This window comes from Thunnus albacares, chromosome 9 (genome assembly GCF_914725855.1).
Source record: "Thunnus albacares chromosome 9, fThuAlb1.1, whole genome shotgun sequence".
Lineage (NCBI taxonomy): Eukaryota > Metazoa > Chordata > Actinopteri > Scombriformes > Scombridae > Thunnus > Thunnus albacares.
The window spans coordinates 32,380,379-32,404,682 of record NC_058114.1 but is presented as its reverse complement, the minus strand read 5'-3'; the positions used below and the strand labels follow the sequence as shown (position 1 = coordinate 32,404,682).

The following is a 24,304-nucleotide window of genomic DNA, read 5'->3' as shown; positions in this document are numbered from 1 at the left end:
GTATTATAGTCTTACAATACCACACACTACACTGAGCACACATAACTGATCTGCACCAAATCTATAGTACACACACATACACAACTTATCTTCATATCAATATTTATATAGCTGACAAAATAAATATTCTCACCACAGACCTGTACTGGAGCTTTGATCTCACTCTGCAGTTGGAGTCGTCATGGAAATGCAGACATGCAAGTTTTTTTGTTCTCTGAGCTCTTTAAAGTCTACTCCTCCATGTTGGATTAAAAATTGATCATAAAGGTTCATTCTTGATCATGGAAACATCAGTTGACAAAATAATCTTACCAAGGTCCATTTAATGTAGTACCTGTTCTGGAGCTTTCTACCATATTACAAGAAATTTTAAAAAAAAAAAAGGGGGCATTTACAGTTCCACAACAACAGCTGATGACAATTATGTGATATGAACAAAACTTCCAGAACTGCTACAGTACTCAATAGACTTAGCAGTATTAGTCAAGTAGTATTTGTGCCTGAACCAAACCAAATCACCTCATACACTTTCTCCCTTTACCCCTCTTAAGTAGCTTCCTACCCCCAGTTTTGAGGGAGGAGAAATGTATCTTGTTCACACTGTTTGACAGAGTCATACATATTGTGAATCAGCTATCAGTAAAAAGACATCACCGAGGCTTTTATGACTGCAACAAATAGATATTGTAGATGTCCTATACACATTTCTCCAAAAGTTCAGTTTAAATATTTGTTATCTTTGGAAACTAGAATTTAAAATAAATACAGCTTTGTGGGTTTGAACAATGTTTGGCTGCACAGCATCAGAGTTTTCATGACTCACTGGTGGTTCAGTGAGGTTTAATGTGTTTTTAATTAGAGTGGTGGCAGATCAGAAATATGTACAGTACCAGTCAAAAGTTTGGACACATCTTCCCATTCTCTTGAATGAGGAAATGTGTCCAAACATTTGACTGGTGCTGTAGATCAGATCATAGGTCATCCTAGAGAAAGTTTGAGAGAAAGTGGCTGTATGTAGAGAGGTCAAAGACATACCAGCACTGAAACAGATCATCAGAAATCTGGAAGAAATGTCAGAATGATGCAGGGAGCTTACTCTGTGCTCCATGTAAATATAATTTCCTGGTAAAAACCAGACTCAGGGCTGTACTTGGAACCAGTAACTTTCTGGTTTGCAGTTTGCATTTCAACATACTTCATGAAGTTTTGCACATTGCTATTGTCACAAGACTATTATTCCTTATGTACACTCATGAGTCTTTGTATTCCCCTTTTTTATGTTATTCTCTTTTCCATGTTGTTCATTCACCAGCAGGGAGCTCACTTGTTCCTGCTTGAACCACTCAGCTGTCTGCAGGAGCACAACACAGCTTCAGCACTGGTTACATCAAATGACCACATACAGTGTACATGCATGGCTATCAACTTTGACCATACACTTGCATCCTTTCAGGTTATGAACTACAATGGGATCTTCTTTATAGAATTCCTCCTTCCACATACTGACTTTAAAATCACAATAACTCCTCTTTCTAATTGCTGTGTCCAGAAGATAGCCTGTCCTCTGATTGTCATGTTGGCTCTTCATTAGCGTCACGCGGAACAGACAGCTGAGGAGCAAAGGTTCAAATGATGGGACATAATTGATCTAAGTTGACCTCAGTTTTCCTTGCTGTGGCTGATCATGGGAATCTTTATGTTGAATGACTGTCACATTGCATATAGGCATCTAATAATTTTACTATAAACGCTTCATTTAGCTAATCATTGGTTTCACTCAGCTGTGGCTTACTGACAGGAAAACCTTGATTTACCCTTTAATTGTGGCTGGTAAATTTTAATACACTGTTTAATGCACATCTTTCATTTGATTTACAAAAGCCTGATAGTTCTTTTGTGCAACAACATAGATGGATGGATAGATTAATACTGTTAAAAGGTTTGAGCTAGGGTAGTTAGCATAATTAGCCTACAAGGCTAACTAATAACTTGTCTTACCATTTCAGCATGTTACTGCCTTCTAAAACTACAATTGTTCTTACATTTCTATTTATTTACATATTCAGCAAGCAAAATAAATGCTAATTAGTGAGCTTTACAGGTGTTGTTAGATGTAATTTTGAACTTAGGACAGAGCAAGGCTAGCTGTTTCCCCCTGCTTCAAATCTTTATGCTTAGCGAGGCTAACCATGTCTGCACTGACAGATATCTTCTCATCTCAATCCCAAAGGGAAACTGTGTTACAGCAGTCAAGCCACACAAATCACGAAAAACAAATGAGATAAGGACACTCAACAATAAAATCATGACTGTCTGTTCGAAGAATCCATTTATTTATACACCTCTCAACACAGATATTGCTCAGACAGCCATGGATATCACGCATCTCTCTTTCTGTTGACACATTGTACATGATGGTGAGGTTGGAAAAGTAAAGCTCTGCAACTCAACTGTTATCATTTTTGTTGCACGCATCGTGCTTGTGTGGAAGAGTGAGACAGAACAGGAGTCAGCAGATCACAGTAGATGCTTTATTAGCTGCTGGATATTACCTCTGTGTTTGTGCTGAGCAGCTTGTTGAAACAACATTCTGAGTTACGGATTATCAGTGTTATATCTGGGCGTTAAGTATGGATGTGGAGCCATGATGTGGCACGGCCTCTGTAGTCCAGGACGTGGTTAGCTTAGCTTAGCATAAAGACTATAAACAAAGAAATTATGGTTTCACATTTCTGTTTGTGTATGGAGCTTTTGTATGAACTTTAAAGGTGTCAGTTGGCACTTCTTTTTTTTGACAGAGCCAGGTTAGCTGTCTTCCCTGCTTCTAGTCTTTATGCCATGTTAGTCTAACCATGTCATGTCTCCAGCTCTGTACTTGACAAACAGATATGATGTTGGTGTTCTTCTCATCTTGCTCTGGGAAAGAAAGCAAATAAGCACATATCCCAACTGTATGCTTGAACTATCCCTACAATAATTACGCAGGGCCCAAGTTTGCTGAGCTCTTACAATGAATTGTGTAATTTATCATGAAGGCGAGGGAATTCTAGACCTTTAGCTTAGTCAGTGGGCCAAGTATGAAATAAGAATTTATTTGAATGCCCTGAAATAAGTGCATTTGGATGTCACGTCGGTATCAGAGTAATAGCTATCATTAAGGACACTGAGGTCATGTCCTCAGTTTTGGGAATTTAGGATTGTAAGGATATGAGGAGGAGATTACATTCAACAATTACAGACACATTACACATCGTAGTTTTTTTTTTAGGTGTGATTCTGATATTTAAAAAAAAGGCATTTTCCACCATAATAATGTTTCTCACATGTAAACTGGTTTTACACGATAAACATGTGAACACACATACAGTATATTCACGCATCATACATTTATATTACAATTTGCAGAAAATATAAATATATAATAAAATATAGGTACTGATCTTTTTCCATATTTTTTATGTATTACAGGAAATCTGTCCCTTGTATTTTTATGATGACATCATTAATATACTCCAACACCCACAGACACACCTCTTTGTCATTGCTGATAAACCACGTAACAACATGACTCACAGTGAGATCCCCTATTGGTGGCTGATGACATCACAGCAGCACTAAGATGTGTAATTTACCGTAACGCCTGTGTTCCTATCATGCATAATTCATGACTGTACGTGCTGCTTTGTGTGTTCCCGATCTAAAATGGCTGCTCCTGTCCCACTGAAGCGTCCTGTCAGGATGATTAGTGCTTAGGCCTGCAGATAAGAGCTCGCTGCGGAGACAGACAATCATATTCTTGTTCAATTTAAAGCTCCCTTGAACCGAACCCCCTGTTCAGTCTGCAAGCTCCTCCTTGGCTGGTGGTTTATCAAAGGAGGGTGTGTTTCAGGGACCGCATGAGTGACCTTCAGAGTTTCCAGTGAAAAAGGTCAGGCTGCAAGGAGGGAGGATGCTGACTGTTGTCATGTTTCGTTGCTCCAGGCAACCATGAGAGCACAAAGGAAGACAATATCTCTTTGAGTCCCTAGGGAAATTCCTATCCTCAGACGCTATAAGTGTAAGGGTTGATGATTTTTTTTCACATAATGCTGTACTTTTGGAGACACAGGATACAGTGGGACCTTGACATGAGGCTGTAGGATTGCTGATCAATACTGACGAAGCGGATGGCTCCCCGTCTGAAAAGTGAAGCCAATGCGCAGGTGCCTCAAACCTGCATTCTTTGTAATGGCCAGCAGGGGGCAACTCCACTGGCTGCAAAGAGAAGTCCGATTGTATGGAAGTCTATGAGAAAATTACCTCACTTTTCACTTGATTTATTACCTCACTAAACACTTTCCTAATGAATCGCTAGTATCAAATCTTCTTCAATGCAACATGATGTTCATTTAGTAAATTATGGCCCCCTTTAGAATAAAATAGATGATGAAGCAGCCTATGTTTTAGGGCGTGGCTACGTTGTGATTGACAAGTCGCTACCACGGCGACAACGGCGACTAATTGTAAAATTTTGGTCACCCATAAGTCTTTTTCATCGTTTGGTTGTGATAAAAGACCCACTAAGGAGTCGAATGTTCAGTTTTTCCGGTGAGTACATTTTGTTTTAATGGTTTTAGGCCTGTTTTTGCTAGCGGAAATTGGCATTAGCATTAGCATTATCACTGTTAACCATATATTAAGTAAATGCACCGTGCTAGCTAGCAGCTAACGCTATGGTCAGTTCCACCCTCTCGTCCAAATATGGTCACTTCTGGCTCCAAATCGCTTAACCAGAGGCCACAAAACGGCGGTTTACTAACCAATGGGTGACATCACTTAATTTCAGTTGGTATAAATATAGCCTTAAACGCACAATATGTAATTTCAGCCGCTAGGGGTCTCTCAATCAAAACAATAACAAAAGACGGAGTGTGATGACGGTGTGAAGTAGCAAGGGATCATGGGAGTTGTTGTCTTCATCGTTAATAACCAGCTTCACTGGGATAGGATTACTGCAGTGTTAATCATTCGGGATGTTTTTACCGGGAGCCGAAATACTCGCGGAGGCATCCTCCTCTCTAGAACAAACGGACCTGGAGATTACAGGTAAAAACACTAAATAAAGCTGTTTCACCTAAAAAAATCAGTGTTTCTCCGACGATGTACGGCGACCACCGGACGTCCGGTACGGGCTGTTAGCCGAGCTACTGCTAACACTTGTTCGGTTTATTTCTCTTACAACGTAAGATCCAGACGTTCGGCAGGTTTCTCCCGGGAGCCGAATTATCCGCAGAGGTCTCCTCCTATCCAAAAACAAACGTACACGCAGATTAAAATCGTTAAAAATACTAATTAAATCTGTTTCACCTAAAAAATCAATATTTCTCCGACGATGTTTGGTGACCACCGGACTTCCTGGAGGGGCTGTTAGCCGAGCTGCTGCTAACGTTTGCCCAGTTTATTTCTCTGATAACTTAAGATCCAGACGTCCAATGACTAAAATCCTTCTTCCGGCTAAAAGATATAGTTAAAAGCGACCTAAATTTATCATGAAAATGTGGCTTTAAACTGAATAAAAGTCAATTTATAACAGTTTCTGTGGAACAACCATAACGCCGATGTACTATCTTGTATGTGTGTAAGTTACTCTTTGGTAGACGCCATTGTAGCGGACAAACACAGCGCCGCCGTATGCATCTTGTGCGTGTTTACTCTTTGGTAGAGGAGGTATGATGCCATTGACAGGCAACCAAATGAAATGGTCCGTTATTTTGATTAAATTACAGATTTCTCTGAGTTTGAAAATTGTTGGAAACATTTGGGATAATCTAAGTACACAACTCAACTAAATATAATAATGTAACATAGGTCTAGTTGATTTTAGACATTTTAATGTGGAATAATAACATATTATACCTTCAAACTTGCAGAGTTAAATGCTGAGCTCTAGTAACAGCAAAAAACACAAGCAATTATGAAAAACAATTCCTTAAAATGCTTCTAATTAATGCTTAATTAAATCCTGAAATTATTTTACAAATCCCTAATCTTTAAGTTTTTTCCGTTACTTTGAAAAGAAGAAAACTGAAATGCCCTGAATTAACAAATAAAGTAGATTTCAAAGGTTACATTACTTTTCCCTTAATTTACACATTCATATGAAATATTTGACAAATCTGATAAACTTTAAGGTGTGTTGATGACCTTATGACCTGCTGTATGCATGGAATGACCTAATTTCCCTCTTACATTCGGGGCACTATTTACAAACTGGTGGGCTGAATGAAATAATGCAGAACCATATAACATGAATGGCAGCTGTGGAGGGCCTCAGTCATCTGTTGGGAATAAGGCTAAGAGGATTAGCATGAGAGCTACATCTAACTGGGTGCAGATGGAATTACTGGAGAAAAATCTTAAAGGGGCGACTTAAAATTTAGAGATTTTTTCTTTGCATATTTCAGCAAAATAGTTACTAGCGTTGCTAAGTGATGAGCTACAGGTACCTTGGGTTACAGGGTTACATGGAAGGACCATACTTAACAGCTGTGAGAAAGAGACAGAGAGAGGGGGACATAAAGGGGAAGGAGGATAAAAGAGCTGGATAAAACATTAGCTTGTCTGGGTAACGGCTATAATATCTTGGCTTCAAAGTGTTCAAGTGCTAAACATATTTTCCACAGATGTGTGGAAGCTGTTGTCGACTGGACATCAAAACTATATACTACATTACTCAGTGAAGTGTGTGTGTGTGTTTATGTGCATATGCACACACTCTTGTTTGCAGTCTGGTTTGGTTTCATATCATTCATTGAGGTCCTTGACTTCCTTGACACATAGGTACAATGAATAAGCAGTTGGTCCCCTGTGTCCAGTATATTGTTTACAGTATCTCTAGATCTGATTTATAGTCAAATCTCCTTCATAGGTTGAGCAGGTTCATTTTGGACAGGACCAATGAAACCCAATATAAACCCTTTAAAAAATATGTTTTTTTTCTCCACATTGCATGGATGAGAATAGTTTTCACAGGAGTGTTTTTGGCTAAATTTAGAGCCATGATCTTTGTCTTTCTGATTTTTAGTTGTCACATTAGTGGTGTGGCACTAGACTTGGTATTGTGGACAGTTGGTCGGTCCACCACTTTCGTCCATACTGAAATATCTTGACAAATACCGGATGGGTTGCCATTAGATTTTCCCTTGACTTTGAGGATCTTACTTTTCATCTAGTGCTACCAGCAGAGGAGTGAAATATCTATGACACGTGCTTGATGGATTGAGACACATATATTCATGATTTCCAGATAACTGATACTTATAGACTTTTCCTCTAGGGACAGCAGGCTGACAGCATCCGTTCAGATGGAAATCTCTGTGTGTTGTATGGCTTGCAATAATTTGATGATAAATTAGGATGAATTGCTATTTTTATTTTTATCCTCAGATTTTTCATCTAGTACTGACATTAAGTCAGAATTTCATTTTGTCCAGTTTGGTTAAGAGCCAACTATTGACATTCCCAACACATCTGGCATAAAAAAGATACACTAAACTAAGATGGTAACTGTAGTAAACATTTAAACTGCCAAACATGCTAATATTTTTATTGCAAGCATATTAGCATGCTGATTTAGTATTTAGCTCAACGCACCACTTTGCCCAAGCACATCCTCATAGAGCTGCTTGGCTTGGTTTGAAGCAAATTTTTTAAACGTATAACTTATTTTTACTTACAGCTGTTACTTACTTACTTACTTACTTTAAGATGGTTGTTTTTACCCATATACAGTACACAAGATAAAACGGAGCAAGGCAGCTTTGTAGGAGGGAGTACTTTTTTTGCTTTGATGGAGCTGTTTTGAGTAGAAATTGGGTTGGGCAACTTTCAAGTTGTTTTTTTCCCCCTCAAATCTGAGAGAGGGAAATTACCATCTACTATAGACTTACACAACTCTTATTTGTATGGATAAATCATAACCAGTTCTGCAGTCATTTTGCATGTCCATATTCTATGGAAACATGCAGCAACACACAGGCTGCTTCCTGTGTTTGTCAGCTGGCTCGGTTGTGTATTTTTTTGGATTCCAGGCCAGCTTACCGGTCACAGTCTCTCTCCATCAAATTGTATTCACTTATGTGTATTCACTACAGAACATAAGGATAGACTGAGGCATTTACTTTATGTCTCACTTTTCATTTCTACCTGCGTCCTCCAGCTGAAGTCTGCTTGGGTAACGGGTAGTGTAGCTGCAGGCCCGCTCTGTTTTCCTGCTGCCCTTGATTCTAGTGGATTTTTACGACATTCTCAGGTGACTGCAGTGCCAAAGCAAACACAGCCTGAAGTACAAAAAGTGAGTTTCTGTAGCTCAGAATGTCAAGATGTTTGTGAGAGGGTAAAGCTGCCAGTGGGGCAGGATTATAGCAGAGTTTACAGGCTCTAGGATTACATTGTGTATATATATGAAAACAAAGTACTTGCAACTTTTCCTTAAGTCTGAGTCTTCAATAGGTGATTTTAAAAATAGCACACAAAGAAAACCTCAAATGTTCAGTTAAGTAGCCACAGATCAAACAATCATCAGCTGTATGGAGCTGTGAACTGATGATACTTAGATGCTGCAATAAAATAGACTGAAATAGCTTGACTGGTGACAATACAGTAACTAAGGCTAGACGCCCAGGTTTTATTATCCATGGAAGGAACCGTGTGACACATAGGAACTAAGGGACACTGAAGAGCTAAAAGTAGCACACATGTTGACTCTCAGTCACACTGAGGTGAAGACAATACGCCCCCTGAACAAAGAAAGGTGAAGAACTCGTGTCCCTGCACACTGCGAGGTGAACAATGGGGAAGGTCAGAGGTCACAGTCTGTCCAGCTCATCTTGCTTCTAAACAGCTGGGACAGATGGTTTCTTCCCTACACACTTCCTGGTTCACTAGTTACATCATGGCGAGGGGAAATACTCGGCTTTGACAACAGTCGCAAAGGTGGAAACAGAAAATCATCATAAACGGCGAAAAACACACCGACACTGTAACATCAGTTTTCCTGTGTATTGTGTAGAGGACACAAACGCTGTGGTTAAGACTAAAAGTTGTCATTTTATTCTTAGAGCTTTATGAACCATTAGGGTTAAAGATAAAATGTTTATCCGGAGGGTTGTGCTAGATGAAAGGTCATTGGGTTCACTCAAATACAGTGGATCTGTCACTACAGAGAATGAATGTGATGAGAAAATTTCATGTCAATCTACCTATGACATTATGAGATATTCTGTGTAAAGTTGACACTTTTTGGAAAGGGTTCACTCTCTGGGAAACATGAATGTGCTGTGGAAATTTCCAAGACACCTCGCCAAGAACCTCAATCTGTCGGTCAAAGCAGCACTAATCAAAAGTTTTATATTAATGACGAATCAAATGAGCGTGTATAATGTGAAAGACGTCGCTTGTAGTGACTAAAACACAGATAATTATCCCTCGGCTCTGCAGTTCCAGCCGTATGGAGTTTTATCTTCATTCAACTCATTGTTTTGCTGTTATGGCTCACAACTTTACTGTTTTGGTTCACTCTCACAGCTCTCATCAATCTTATTTCAGCAAAGAGCTCTGATAAACGCACTGTACACTATCTGCCCAGCACCAAACAGCAGACAGACACAGTTAGAGACTAGCTGGTGAACATAGTGGAGCATTTAGTAGCTAAAGAATCAGACATACAACCCAGTCTCACATCAAAATGTATAATAGCTACGTTGGTCCATAACGCAGAACGTGTTAGTTTCACAATAAAATTGTGAGATGCCTACATTTTTTTTTCGGTCTATTCTTTTCAATTGGCCTGCATGCATGTCACGTGACTGTTAAGTTTCTGTCTGCGAAAACAAACAAAAATGGCTGATATTACTTTTATTCCCAATAGAAGATGATGAAGATATTTTCAGCGTTAAAATATGTTTTGATAACATTTCCAGCGAGAAATGTGCATTTTATTTTCATAAACTTTGTTCAGTGAATGTATATAATATTTAGTTTGTTAGTTATTACAAAGATTTTTGCAGGTTTTCTATCGTTGCTATGGCGGTTGCTATGGCGGTTGCTATGGACGCTGCTATTGCTGAAACCATATAGTTGCATGTTGTTTGAATGATTGTCTCGGCTCCCAGAATGCAGGCTTACTGCGTCTATATGAAAAGTGCCCTGAGATAACTTCTGTTGTGATTTGACGCTATAAAAATAAAACTGACTCGACTCGGTGATTGATATTGATCTTCTCATCTCACTTGCGGAAAGTATTCCTTTGAATATGACGCTCGGTGTATCGGTGTGGTCATGCTTCGGAAATAATATTTGGAGGTTTGGGAAGAAGATTTTGTCATCGACAGTTACTGTAAATCTCAAGTGCTACCCTCTGATGGCTGCTCGGAGCCTGTGTTCTCAGAGACCCCCCCCCCACCCCACCACCACCACCACCACCACCACCACCACAAGCTCCCAAGCTTTGTTGTTATGACGTCAGAGCTGCATTCTCTCTGCTTCCTCTTCCTGTCTCTGTTACGTGGGGGGTGGAGAGGGGTGGGTCTCCATATCCTTTGGAAAGCATTTGTCTTTCTTTTCTGTCAGCTGGACTGAAGCCAGCTGACCGGCTCTGCTCACAACAACACAAGTAGAACAATAGCATCGATCCACTGTGCCATAAGAGAACTTTGATTTCACAGACGGGGCCTCATTTTCTCACTGTACAGATTCTTTCTAAGCACGGCCAATCCTGAGCAGCTCAAGTGAGCAAGGGTCAAGTGAGGTGGCCGACTTAGTGTTAGATGCTGACTGACAAGACTGCAGACCAGACTCAATGAAGGGAGCAACTTACTGTAACTGCCAACTAGTCCTCCAACCAAAATGACAAAATGCTCGTTGCCAGGCAACCAGCGGAGCTGCTGCACAGAAGTGCTTAGTGGATGGATTAACTGATGTTTGTAAAGAAAACAGATTAGAATTTTATTACTTTTGTGTTTGTGTTTGTCGCGTTGTGTTTGTGTATGGATTAAACAAAGTGTTCATTAGTGAGCATTAGACGTGTCGGTAGTCATATTTTTTTTAACTGTGGAGAGAACCAGACTAGCTGTTAACCCCAAAATGTTGAGCTGCTCCTTTAAGATTTGGTTACTTTTAGGCAGAAATATGAAATAAATATGTTGTTCTTCAATGGAACGGCTCTTCAAGAAGCAACCTCTAGGTAGGAAACACAGGTAAGATGCTTAGATGCTTATGCTTAGATCTGATAATATATCAGCATGGTGGGAGGATGTGAATACTGCACAGCACTCATTTATTACATTACTGTCTACTCAAATGTACTTGTAGTAAATTTGATTTTTACCATCACATAATCCCATCTATCAAAACACCTACGTGCTAAATGGTTAAACATGTTTGAACATAACAAGTTACTATAGGTAATCTTAACAAAAAGTGTATGCATGTTTGTGTGTGCATGTGTGTTTTTGCAAATGAATAGTTTTTATCTCTGCTGTCAACTTGACCCCACTGACCCCGTGCTTACTGTGTACCGGTGTTTGTGTGCATACGTGTGTGCTGTCAGTGACTGAATTGACCACGATGACTCACTTCCTCTGTGCTGGACTCTTCACATATGCACACTGCTTTCATGATACTATACCACACATTCAACAGAATGCAAAGGTGGAAATAATGATTTTGTTGATTTTAATTTTTAGAATAGAGAAGAAGCTGAGACAGTTTGTCAAGTCAAAGATGTAGAATGTTGAAAGATGTAGAATTAAATGCCAAATAAATCTGATTTTACTCTTGATTACATTTTTTTGAAGTATTTCATGAAAGCAAACGGCAGGATTTGACTGCTAATTCAGGATTGGCTTTGCCTAGGCAGCGTTCTATGCTAGCCGCTTATCTTATACATGAATAAAGACTAATGGATACTTAAATCCAGACAATGTAAGTTTTGCTGAACAGCAGCAACTGTGACCACAAGTGACAATTATAACATGACTGTACAATGTAGTGTAATAGAAAAAAAATGACAAAAATTTGGTAATCTCATAATTATCTCATTTATTGAGCAAAAGAGCTAAATGTTCCCAGGTTTCAGGATTTTAAATGTGAGAATTTTTTTTGTTTAAAACTATTGTGAAGTGAATGTCGGTGGGTTTGATATGTTTATCAGGCATTATTTTGCAAAGGAACAGAAAAAAGAAAAAGAATGATGATTTTCTATATTCTTTAGTAGTTTAGTAGTAGTTTATTTTGACTGAATCCTACACACACTGTCCTGCTGCCAGCAGTACTCACCAGGGTGCCAAATGTGGATTAATCCACCGCTTGAAAATAGTCCCCAAAGAAATGCACTATATCGTCCTGTCTGAGTAACCTTTGCTAAAAACTACGATGTCCAGCAGTTCTAGGAAATTACTGAGCCTTTCTTATGTCTTCAGTAGGAACCAATGGTCTTGCGGCTGAGAGCCACAGACATGGTAATGAAGTCAAAAAGTAAAGACAAACACATCTTTTGTTTTGGTCTGATCAGGGGATTTGTTAACAATAACAGAACAAGTAACACCAGCCTTATCCTTTGAAAAATGATCATTAGTTGCAACCCTAATTAGGATATTTAGTGTATAACACTGAACACAGATGACGTAATAACTGAAATAATTGATGGGAGCTTAATTTGCATGTGCAGGAAGTAGCCAACATAAATCTCTAGTCTCCACAAGCAGCTTTTCCAAAGAAGCAACAGTGGTTGAACATAGAGCAGAAAACAACAGCTGTTCCTTTTAGCTGTAGGACTTGTGGGAACAATCTGCTTATCAATTATTCAAACTGCTAAAGGGAGTGTATGAAACGTCACTGACTGATGGCAGACATCCTCAGTGAGTCATTTCTCACCAATGCGTGCATCCTTAAAGGCCTTCAAACAGGAGAAAGTTATTTGGTTACAAAGGCCTGCAGTGATGTAATAAATCCATGATGTAAAGAAGCCTCCTCCCTGCAGCTGAGTATCATTGTACACAGTCAGTTGTTGACGGTTAAAAAGAAAGCTTTTCAGCATTGATCCTGCTGCAAGTGTTCATTCTGAATCCCTACTGGCTGCTGTTCTGTAGCTGACCTCTGACCTCCCTGTGGAGGAGGGAGCCAGCCAAGAAGTTCTCTACATCGAGAGATGCTAGAAGTATAACTGCATCCTTTTATTTTTTGTTGTAATTTTAAGATTTTTAGATGATATTTATGTCTCGACACTATTGCTGTCGTCAACCGTGACACGCTGACGTTCTTAACTTGTGTTATATAACAACTAGGAGTATGAAATCATCTCCATCTCCACCCTCGTCTCCCGCTCCCCCCCCCCCCCGCCCTGCAGTGTCTTGTGTTTCTTTTTCTGACGGATTTCAGAAGAATCACCTGACAACACCACTTGGATAATATTGAGTATGTGTCTCCTTCTGGTTTATTACAACTTTTGCCTTATTTTTGTAGCTTTGTAGTGAGTAACATGGGTCTGACCCAGCAGCTGTGTTGGGCCAGGTCTAATTTACAGTATATTCAGTCTGATCAATCAGTAGGGTCCTGTTGTATTGCCACAGTTGTCGGGTATGTCAGTATGTCTAGTTTGGTATGGAATTTTGGCTTTATGGGTCCAAAATTTTGGATCCCTGGAGAACTATAACCAGGCCTAAAATATTTGCTACCAGGCCTCTAGAAAACCATATGATTCTGAATAATAATTCTATAAGTTTATAGGCTTTCATAGCCCATTTGTGCTGTAGCTTAATTTCCTTGGCGCAGTTTGTGCTGCATCTTTCCTCATCACTTCCTGTCATGCCCCCAACCAAATACAGATTTTTTAACCTTTGCTAAAAACTACAATGTCCAGCACTTCTAGGAAATTACTGAGCCTTTCTTATGTCTTCAGTAGGAACCAATGGGCTTGCGGCTGAGAGCCACAGACATGGTAATGAAGTCAAAAAGTAAAGACGAACACATCCTTTTCCTGTCATGCCCCCAACCAAATACAGATTTTTTAAACAAAAGTAGATTCATTATGGGTAACTAGCTCATCATCACCATCTTGAAGCATTCAGCAGTAGGTACACAAGGACACTTCCTTTAGTAATGAACTACTATGAAATTCAGACCAAAGTAAAGAAAGAAAAGAAAGTTAAGTTCTGGTTTCTGTTAAGTTAGTTGTCATGTTTGTCTGCTCGCTCTCTTGCTGGGTGCTTTAAAACCTGCTGTGTGCTGGTGTTGGATCATAACCTGGTTTGTGTATTCTGCCTCTCTGATGCAGTTCACACCTGAGATGTGCCTTGATAAATCAAAAATAAATGAAGATACACTTCCTGGATGAGACACAATGATCAGGAATAGTTCAACATTTAGGAAATATGCTTATTTGCTCTCTTTCTAAGTGTGAGATGAAAAGAGTGATAGGCTACCACTTTATGCTAAACTAGGCTAACCATGCTCCAGCTCCTGCCGCGTACTTAACGCACAGACGTGAGATTGGTATCACTATTCTCGGTGCATGCAGGTTAGCTGCTGCTGACAGACAGCAGGTTCTGTGGACAGAGACACTGAATGCAGTTTGGAACGGATAGAAGGCACTTAGGCTCCCCTTACATCTTGCTTCCTATGTGGATTCCCAGTAAGACGTATTCTTCAGTGCTATTCTTGGACAGTCGGCTAACACTGTCAGTTTCACTTTTACTCACCGTTGAGGCAGCCTGCATTTACGAGATGTAACATGAGAAAAACAATGGTCAGTGCAGTGACAAGAAACAGAAATACACACTCATCCAACAACAGCTGTGTCTGGACTCACGTTGATTGAGCAACTCAAACCACAATACAGGTTGGAGTTTGACTCCATACATACAGTATATTGTCTCTATGGATATTCAATATGTGAGCTGCCTGCTGGTTTCTATATAGATTGCCAATAGATCCTCTGTAGTAGTTTCAGCAGCATGGCTAAATATATAACTTTACAACTGCCTCCAAATAGACTACAGTAAGAAGATTAACTGGAGACTGTGACTCGTGGGAAGATCAGATGGAGAAGGTCTGATTACCTGTGTGTGTGTGTGTGTATGTGTGTGTGAGGGTGGGAGGGGGGGGGATATTTGTCCTACAAGGAGTCATAATTGACATTTTGGCTAAACACATAGATGCACATGGCAACACATGGCACTCAAACAACAAAGCCATGTAGACCAGTGATTTATTGAGGAAAAAGCTCTATTTTTAGCAAGGCGGCCTCTGACGCATGTTTGCTTCAGGAGCATCAGCCTGGCTGGGGTTGCTTCTGGGAGAGGAGGAAGAGGTGGAGGGGAAAAAGGAGGGGGGGGGGGGGGGGGGGGGGGGGCAGCTGAGAGGTGGGAGGTTTTTTTCTGTAGCTTCTCAAGAAAAGCTTTGATGATGACACTGGTTTTGGTGGTTTCATGATGGAATGGGGAGGAGGGGTGGAGAAGATTCTAGACACGCACAACAACTTTTTAGGAAGAAAGCTGCGACTATGAGACCACAGTGAAGAGCCAACTGGAACTGATTTTCAATGCTTCCTCATAAACATGATGGAAAATACCTAGAATTGAGGTCTATAAAAAAAGAGGGAAAAGGGAAAGTGGGAATCAGGTTGTGTGGTTACTCAAAGTAAGAGGAGGCTCTATATCTGAACATCTTTTACAGTTTTTCCCCAGAGTGACATACAGATCTATCAAAGATGCACCAATGATCTGATCTACATATGGTCAGACACATGTAACAACAAAGTATATTTTTAGAAAGGAAACAGCAGGAAATTTAATTTGGAAGGAACTTAAATACATGATGTTCTGAATTCTAAATCGGATTAATCAGTCTGACCGCAATTTTTTTCCACAATCGTCCTGCAAATAGGTCAAACTGGAAGAATGCCTTCCAATTTTACCAATCGACTTCGTTTTCCACATTAAAAATGATCCAATGCAGAACTACTTTTAGCATCTAGTTACCATGGAGACTACTGAAACCTTTTGGCGAAGCGTAAATTGAAAACGTCACACAACTTGTAATGCTATCTGGCATATCTGAAAGCATGCTCTATAGACTTTTTCTTTATTCCAATTTATTATTTACTATATATTTTTACTTACTATATAGTAGAGTTATAGGAATGTGTTAAATTCTGTGGCTAGCTAACTGAGCAGGCTAACACCTCCAGGTCACAAAGCTGGATGGAGTTGTGTTGCTGCAGTGGGAACTGGAATTCCGAAAATCCTGGCTACAGCCCTGGACAGAGCACGAACGCTTAATTTAAATTAATACAGCTGTGTACAGCAGCCTTGTAATGGCTCACTCTTCACTTTTGTATTTGCTTTCAAAATGATGGGGGAGTAAACAGGGAAGGATGCGGAGGGGAAGGGAAGTCACCTCTGCCTGAGTATTGTTTAGGATATTTGTGGTAAGAACTGAGCCGCTCAGCCGGTCACAAGGCTTGCCAGGAGAGGCTCAGACCCCCGGTCTGACCAAAACACACACACACACACACACATTCCCTCTCTCTCTCTCTCTCTCTCTCTCTCTCTCTCTCTCTCTCTCTCTCTCACACACAAAGAGGAGGGCTTGTCCGGCAGTAGTGCTGGAGTCCAGACAGCTCTGAGGACTGGACAGTAGTTTCAGCGGACCCCTGTGTGTGTGTGTGTGTGTTGTGTTATGTTGCTGTGGATGTTGGCGTAGCCGCACGACTCTCCTGTCTGCGTGGATTGTTTCAGAGCAAGAACAGCAGCAGCAGCAGCATGGGATCAGTAATGTGTAAGTGATTATTTTTTACGGTGTTACAAGTGTGTGTAGTGTGTGTGTGTGGTCGTCATACTTTAAACTTGGAAGTTTCAGCACCTGTGTCTGGAAGTTAGGACATGATGTTCTCCTTTATATCTCCATATATCTCTGTAGTGATAACTGCAAACGAGTAAATTACCTCATCAACTGTATGACCCTGGACACAGAATATTTGCTTTTGTTGTTATTTATGCTTCAAGTGTATTTGTGCTGCTGATTTATATGCGGAGCAGCAGGTAAACAGGTAGTAGAGGTTGCACCGCTGCACTTCATCTCAGCAACAATTTACCTTCATATCAAACTTTTTTTCTGATTTTTTTTTTTTTTTGTGGTTCAGCGTCACAAGTGTTTTCAGCCCTTTTTATTTCATATTTTTTTATTCATGAAATGTTTATAGAAAAATAATAATAACAACGGTTTAGTCTTTAGTTTCTGACACAATTTACAATTCTTCTGAATGGTACTTAAAGATGTTGGTTTCCTGCATTTACATACGTTTATATAACAAATAACATTATGATTCAATTAGTGCTTTGCATAATAATGATAGTATAACAAACAAAATTAGAAATGCAATGTAGAGTAAATTGCAGAATTCTTACTGTAATATGAGTATGTACCATATTAATCATGTTCAGTTCCTTGATAGAGACCTGATACTTTATGGTACTTCCATCTTTACATTTTTACTGTATTATTATGACTTCATTAGGGAATATAGGAGAATATTAACTGTGAATAAAAAACAACATAGATGCATATCTATCGTAAGCCTTGAATAGTGTCTACAGTCTTGTCCTCATCCGTAAAGCTTCATCGCTGTGATGGTTATAATCGAAAGCGACTCAGATGAGTTTTTCTCGTCTGTATTTTGGCAGCTGGACAGTCAGAGGACACTGTTAGAGAGATTTTAGTGAGTAAATCAAATCGAGGCTGTAAAAGTTGCACCCCTGAATATACAGTATTGAAAATACTCGTTGACAGCTATGTCGAGCTCCACCTCAGTTTGATGTTTATTAAGCTGACAACAGATGCTTTATGCTCATGCTTCTTCTTTGGGTAGAAATGGTTTTTGCTTTGGTGTTTTTTTTTTTTTTTGGCTATGTTAACAACATCAGTAATATAATTATATACTATGTAACAAAATTGGATCCAGAAGCATGTAATTCCAAGCAGTCTTGGGTTCTTTGAAGCAAAATGCAATGACATATTATGCTGTTTTTAGTTTTTGCTTGATTTTGTAGCGTCTGGTCTGCTGTAAAGCACCGCTGTACTGTATGAAAACAGCAGGAGCTTTAGGAGAATCTCTGTGTCATGACTTTTTTAATTTAGTTTATTTGACTTTATGAGAAGACAGAAACTAAATCACACATAACTACATACATATCAAGGATGAGTCCAAGACTTATTTCCATTGCTGTCCTTCAGACAGGATATGTGACTGCACTATAGGTACAATTCAAGTGGGTACTTGAGTTTAAATGGATGGTTGTCAGTTTTTCCAGTCATTAAAGGTCATTAAAGGTCCAGTCATTAAAGGTCTTTTAAAGTATTCCCCATTGAAATTTAACAACCGCTAATAAATTCTACACAACTATGTATCTGCTGTATGAGTGTCTAGCAATTTCTTTTTCTTTTTTGGTCACTGGATGCAGAACTCCACAACAAGCTGAACATCACAAACATGTTTACCATATTATTTCTTTAGAAGTTTAAATGGCAAATGTGTTGGTTGCTGATTTTTATACATCCAGCAGAATGCTAGAACTTCATCCTTAATTTGATTTGTGTTGCCCGTCACCTTATGAATGGAACTCTAAATATTCACTCTGTTTTAATCTTCATCAAAAATATCTGTCTCTTTAACTGCTAAATGGATTATATTCTGACCACCAGTTTCAATTATTTCAACTTCATTTTTGACAAATCACGTTTTGTCCATGATTTTTGCGAATGGCCATGAACACTACATACCACAGCAGCCTCGGCTGCTGTTGCTATGGAGAAGCAGTCATGGGCACAAATCAAAGTGTAATGAATTCAAAGAGCTTCGTTGCTGTTAAGTTGTAAGCAAAAGCGTACGTAGTTGCTAAATTCACTAAAAGTGACCTAGAAAATTAAAAGTGAATTGAGTCACTCTGTCGATTGTAAAACCAGTTTTCTCAACACTGTAATCTTTAGCTTCTGCTCGCCATTAGCAGTGCACATGTCGAATTTTAAGCTTGGTGACTGACTGTTTCTTGCTGAAATGCACCCTGGGACCTGCACTTAACTTTCATGTTGATCCAAGCAGTAGAAATACTCAAACTACACAACATAATGTTGTCAGTGGGAAAAATGAATGAGGTTTTCACTTCCAGAACTTGGGGCGCCCAGAATAGCTCCTCCCACTTCGCAACTCTGTTGGAATGAGTTTGATGAGAGCGCCGTGACTGAACCAAAACAGTAAAGTAGTGTTGTGAAACCAAAACAAGTCTGCAGAGATCCACATAGCTGAGTGTAACTGCAGATTTGGGTGTTTTTTTCTCTGTGCGTTTGTCACTATGAGTCACACCTTTCACATTACACTTGATTCATATTTGATCCATTGATAATATAAAAATAGTGACCAGAACAGCTTTCAACTGAGAAGAGTTGACTTTAACTACATGTACAGTTACATTTTTCTCATAAGCCATGTAAAATGACTTCTTTTTTTCAAGGAAACGTCCTAAGAAATTATTTAGAAATGACTGAATCCATAAAATAAAGCATTGGCATTCATTCATTTCTGTAATTACATTACCACTCAATGATAACACCTTGTAAAAAGAGCTTTTTTGAAATGAGCTTCCATGTTTAGCTTCTCAAAAACATGTGATTTCCTATCACTCGGCCTCCATCAGGAATCTTGACCTAAAGGCTGGAAAATGCATCAGAGCGTATACACTTAAAATAACACTCTGGCAGTGAGATAGAGGTGAAATGAACCACCTGTGTGTGTGGAGTCACTCCCTCACAGCAGGTTGTTGTCACTTGTGTTTGCAGTGGTAGTCAGGGGGGCGGGCAGATGCAAATGTCCTGTAATAGGCTTTGCTTTCTAATGTAGGGATTATGCTGGAGAGATAGATGGATAGAAAGAAGCAGGCAGGTTACAGGCACCTCGCTGGCTCCACAGGGATATATTCAGGAACAACTCCAGCAGTGTTGCCGGAGGGGAGAGAAACTATGCTTGTGTGAGTGTGTAACAGACAACAGAGGCATCAAGAAAACATGGATTATTGTCTGGAGAGCCATTGGGCAGGCTTGATGGGCAGATACAGTGGATAGAAACACACACACACACACTCACCCCAGGTAAGGCTAGGTCAAGTTATGACCGGAGATGGACGCTGTAGGCAGGCTGCGATGCCAGACTCTACCTACCCGCTGTCCAAGCTGTGGTAAATATGGACGAGCCTATTCCACCGTGCGGATCTCCACCGCTGAAATGGAGTCTTACTACCACTTCCTGGGGGTGTGTCAGGACACTGACTCAACCATACTGACAAGTACGTCCACCCATCCCTCCATCCCTCCATTCTTTTGTGTTGTTTAGTGTCTGTGTGTGTGTGTTCGCGGCACTAGATGTTTTTGCAGTTGTATCACAAATCTCTTCCAAATCAGCAAATATGTGCAATGACCTGGCTTAAAAAAACTGGTGGCACAGTTAGTTGTGGTGTTGGTCATAATGTTATGCTGTAGTTATGCCTCTTGTCTAGCTTTGAGGCCCTGTCCTGTAGTTGAGGCCTTGTGTCCTTTGTTACCCGAGTAGACATTTCTGTTTACGTAAATTAGCATATACAGTATTCCAGTCTGGGGCTACAGGTTAGTTTCTGCACAGTATAATGAAGCTGCTGTGTGCTGTCTGATGTGAACTGCCCTTAATGGGTACTTGAAGGTATCAGCTGCATACTTCGAACTTAAGTCACACCTGATAGTTCAGTTGGACTCGACTGACCTGAGATTTGAGATGTAAAAGCATAAACTTTTAATTATCAAGTTGTGACCTGGTTAAATGTTGGAACAATTGATGCTAAAGTGTTTTGCAGGTATAATGTTACCATTTTAGTTTAGTGTGTTAGCATGCTAACATTTTTTTTGATAGCTCTGAATACAAAGTACAGTTTAGGCTGATGGGAGTGCAGGTATTGGATCATAAACCAAATTATTGGACATATTAAAATTGTGACCTGATGCATAAAGTAAAAAGCTATGAGATTTCTGTTTTGAACTCTGATGGATACCATTAAGGTGAATGTTTAATGGAATGTTTTGAAAGCTTAAACAGGGTTTTTACAAAATGTCCTTAATCAAGTGAGATAAACTGAAAAAGCAGATTTATTATTTGGTACTTTGGTAGTTTCATGTTGTGCCAACACAACAGTTTATATGTGTTTTTCTCTAAAGCCATAAATTCTAACCATTTAGTAAGACAACTCCAGCTTCCAAAAACTCAACCAAAACAAGAGTCAAAGCCAGTTTTCTTTTGCTTCTGAGCAGTTTGGTTTGCTTTTAATAGTTAGTAGTGGTGACGAATTCTTACTGAAATATAAATGAAATAGAAAGTTCGAAACAAACACAAAGATACCCAATGCCTCTCAGAAGATGGTGTGTGGGTCGACTTTATTGCTACAAATATACAAAGTCAGCCAGTGCAACATAAACACAATACTGCCTGAAGATTTATATAAGAGCTGTTGTGTGTCAAGTAAAACTGAATTTACCACAAGCCACGATGTGTGTACAGAATCCATTGTTTTGAATATGGAATGTGTATGAAACACACATAAATAATTTATTATTATCCCTTAGAGAGGGATGTGAAAATGCTGGCCCATTTGTCACCAGCGCACAGCAGTGGTAGACAAAATAGAAATGCAGTAAACAACTGCAGATAGAGGAAAACAACAAATACAGCACAGCCTTTGGGATATTACAAAATAATCTGAATTCCAGCTCCATTTTCTGTTTTTTTTCCAAACTTTTCAACCTCATCTCAGTCTTCAACAACAGATGGAATTGCTCAGTTGTTATGGCGATCGTTCAGGTGTCATCACGTCACTTACAGTATATATAGAACTTTGATCATGTATGATATGAGGCGGTTGTACCCGTTTCCGTTCAAAGATGGTCTCTGGTGTTTGATGTGAGTATCCACCTTAATCTTTCACTGGCTGTCCATGACCTTTGACCCCTTCCCAGTCAATAGGGTGAGCAGTGATCTTTGACTGCTTACCAGATGTCAGCTGTGTGAGGCCGATCTGTTCAAAATGTTCAAAGTACAAGTTGCGGCAGCTACTTCATTTGAAGTGTCGTTTGTGTGAAAGAAATTCTCTGACTTTGATTAACTTTATTATTCCTGAGAGGATTTGGTTTGTGGTGTGGGCACAAAACTGAACATATAATATAAAATGAAGTCAGAGACATAGTCCACACATAGATGATCCAAGTCGAGGTTGGTTCTGTCTCGCCAGCTGCGTTGGCTCTTGAGTTAAGATTATGTTCTCATGCTCTACCTTTGTGATGCTCTTCATGTGTGTTTTTTTGAGGCGTTCATTTGTGTTTTTACTGTATGGGTTGCATGTCGTTTTGCTCCATAAATACAGTACGTGCAAGAATGTGTTTTACTGATGTTTATGATACTGTGGCCTGTTTAGTTCCTGACCCACGGTTTACAGATTCAGACAAAAGAGGAAGCAGACTGTCAGAGTTACTGGAGACTTCATGGATCAGAGGTCAAAACTCCAAAGGAGTCTGGGAGTTAGGGTTCAAGACATAAGAAAGTATGAATAAGATGAATGTTTTCCAGACGTAATGTTTAGACTCTAGAGCTTTAATTGTAACTGCCTGCAGAGTAATATTTTTCAATTCCTGGAAGCTTTAAAATGTGCTGTTGTGATCACTCTTTGCCCCGTACTAACATGTCTTTGTTGGGGTACATGGGGAAAAAAAAGGGGGGGAGTTTGGAGAAGCAGCAGGCAATCTGTTATTCATTTCAAACTCCCTGGGACACCAAAAGCAGCTAGTAGCAGATGTTATTCAGGTGAAGCTGACATCCAGGCAGTTGCAAGTGATGCTGAATTCCATAGAGGGAGAATAATGACGGAATTCAGAGGAAAGAGGATCAAAATAGGCTTTTTCCTTCAAGTGGAATAAAGGGGATATTACCAAAATCATGACTCATGTTAGATAACCCTGGTTTACTTGATACCAGGTTCACGGATGCTAGACAGAATAGAGAACGCCTCCCTCAATCATAAATCAAACATTTCCATTCAGTTGTCATTTTTAACAGATAATGCAATACACTATATAACAATTAGATCAACGGCCTGTCACACAAACACATTGTTCTAACAAGAGAATAAGCAGATATGTCGCATTGAAAAAAACATTCAAATAAGCAAACATCAACCACAACCACTGTGATAAATATGTGTAAGTGAGTTAGTCAGGCTTTATTTATTCATAAAGTGTCATTGAGATAAAGATTTCTTTTGGAAGAGTGACCTGAGAAAGAAATTGAATTTGAAAGACAAAATTAAAGGACCAAACAACCAAATTAAAGGATAAAGCTGGTGATATTCTGCATTTTTTTACATGCTGCTGTTAGAAAAACACTCACCAGAGCACCAAATGTGGATGAATCCATAACTGAAAGTAGTCTCCACCATGTGAAATTATTGAGCCTTTTTTTAAAAGGGCGTTTTACATTAAAAATGAATGGACCTGGGGCTCAGTGTTACAGACAGAGGTACACTTCCATCCACCATAGTGGAGAAAAAAAAAATCTCGAAATATCACACCCTGTTGGTGCCCAATGGTTTAATGCCCCCCCAACTGGACCAACAGCTGTTTATCTTGATGACCCAACTCCTAATATTCCTATAATGCTAGTGGAAGGAAGCGTGCATTCATTTGAAAAATTCATACAGTATGATATGAGAGTTTTCCGTATTGGTTTGTTTAAGCAGTTTGGGAGAAAAAACACTAAATAAACTTTAATAGCCTTTTTATACAGGAGATGTGTATGAGGTCTATCATATGAGCCCTTACAATGTATTCATATGTCATGTAGCAAACACAGTCTGCAGTGTAGGTCCACTTTCCTCACTTATATTGGATCTATTCGGTTCCATCCGTTCCCTCATCACACCCCTTCTGCTGCAGTCAGGTCATTCGGGATGGAAGGAAATTTATGGGAAAAAATTTTATTATGTCATCGCACAACTCAAGGCGGCGATTTCAAGTAATATGGAACACAGTTACAGTTTTTGGTGTGGAAAAAGTAGTGTTCACAACCAATGAAATCAATGAAGAGTGCATTGTCACAAAGCTGAAAACAAGGAAAAGTTGATATTTTAGATGCTATATAACTACAACTATAACATATGTAATATAACACTAATGCACTCTGGATTCTAAGCAGCTTGTTATTAGT

General features: G+C 39.5%; 1 protein-coding gene across 9 annotated transcripts in view; it reads left to right on the top strand.

Moving 5' to 3' along the window:
* Positions 1 to 24,304, top strand: part of mcf2l2 (MCF.2 cell line derived transforming sequence-like 2) — a 156,543-nt gene that overhangs the window by 2,471 nt on the left and 129,768 nt on the right. The window contains exon 1 of one of the 9 annotated variants that reach the window (XM_044362748.1): positions 4,326 to 4,587. The exons of 7 other annotated variants lie outside the window; for them this stretch is intronic. In XM_044362748.1, coding sequence (XP_044218683.1) covers positions 4,572 to 4,587 — 16 coding nt within the window. In that variant the 5' untranslated portion in view covers positions 4,326 to 4,571. Of the gene's footprint in view, positions 1 to 4,325; positions 4,588 to 4,997; positions 5,086 to 24,304 lie in introns of those variants that run through there. One more of the 9 variants, XM_044362746.1, reaches the window with a different exon arrangement.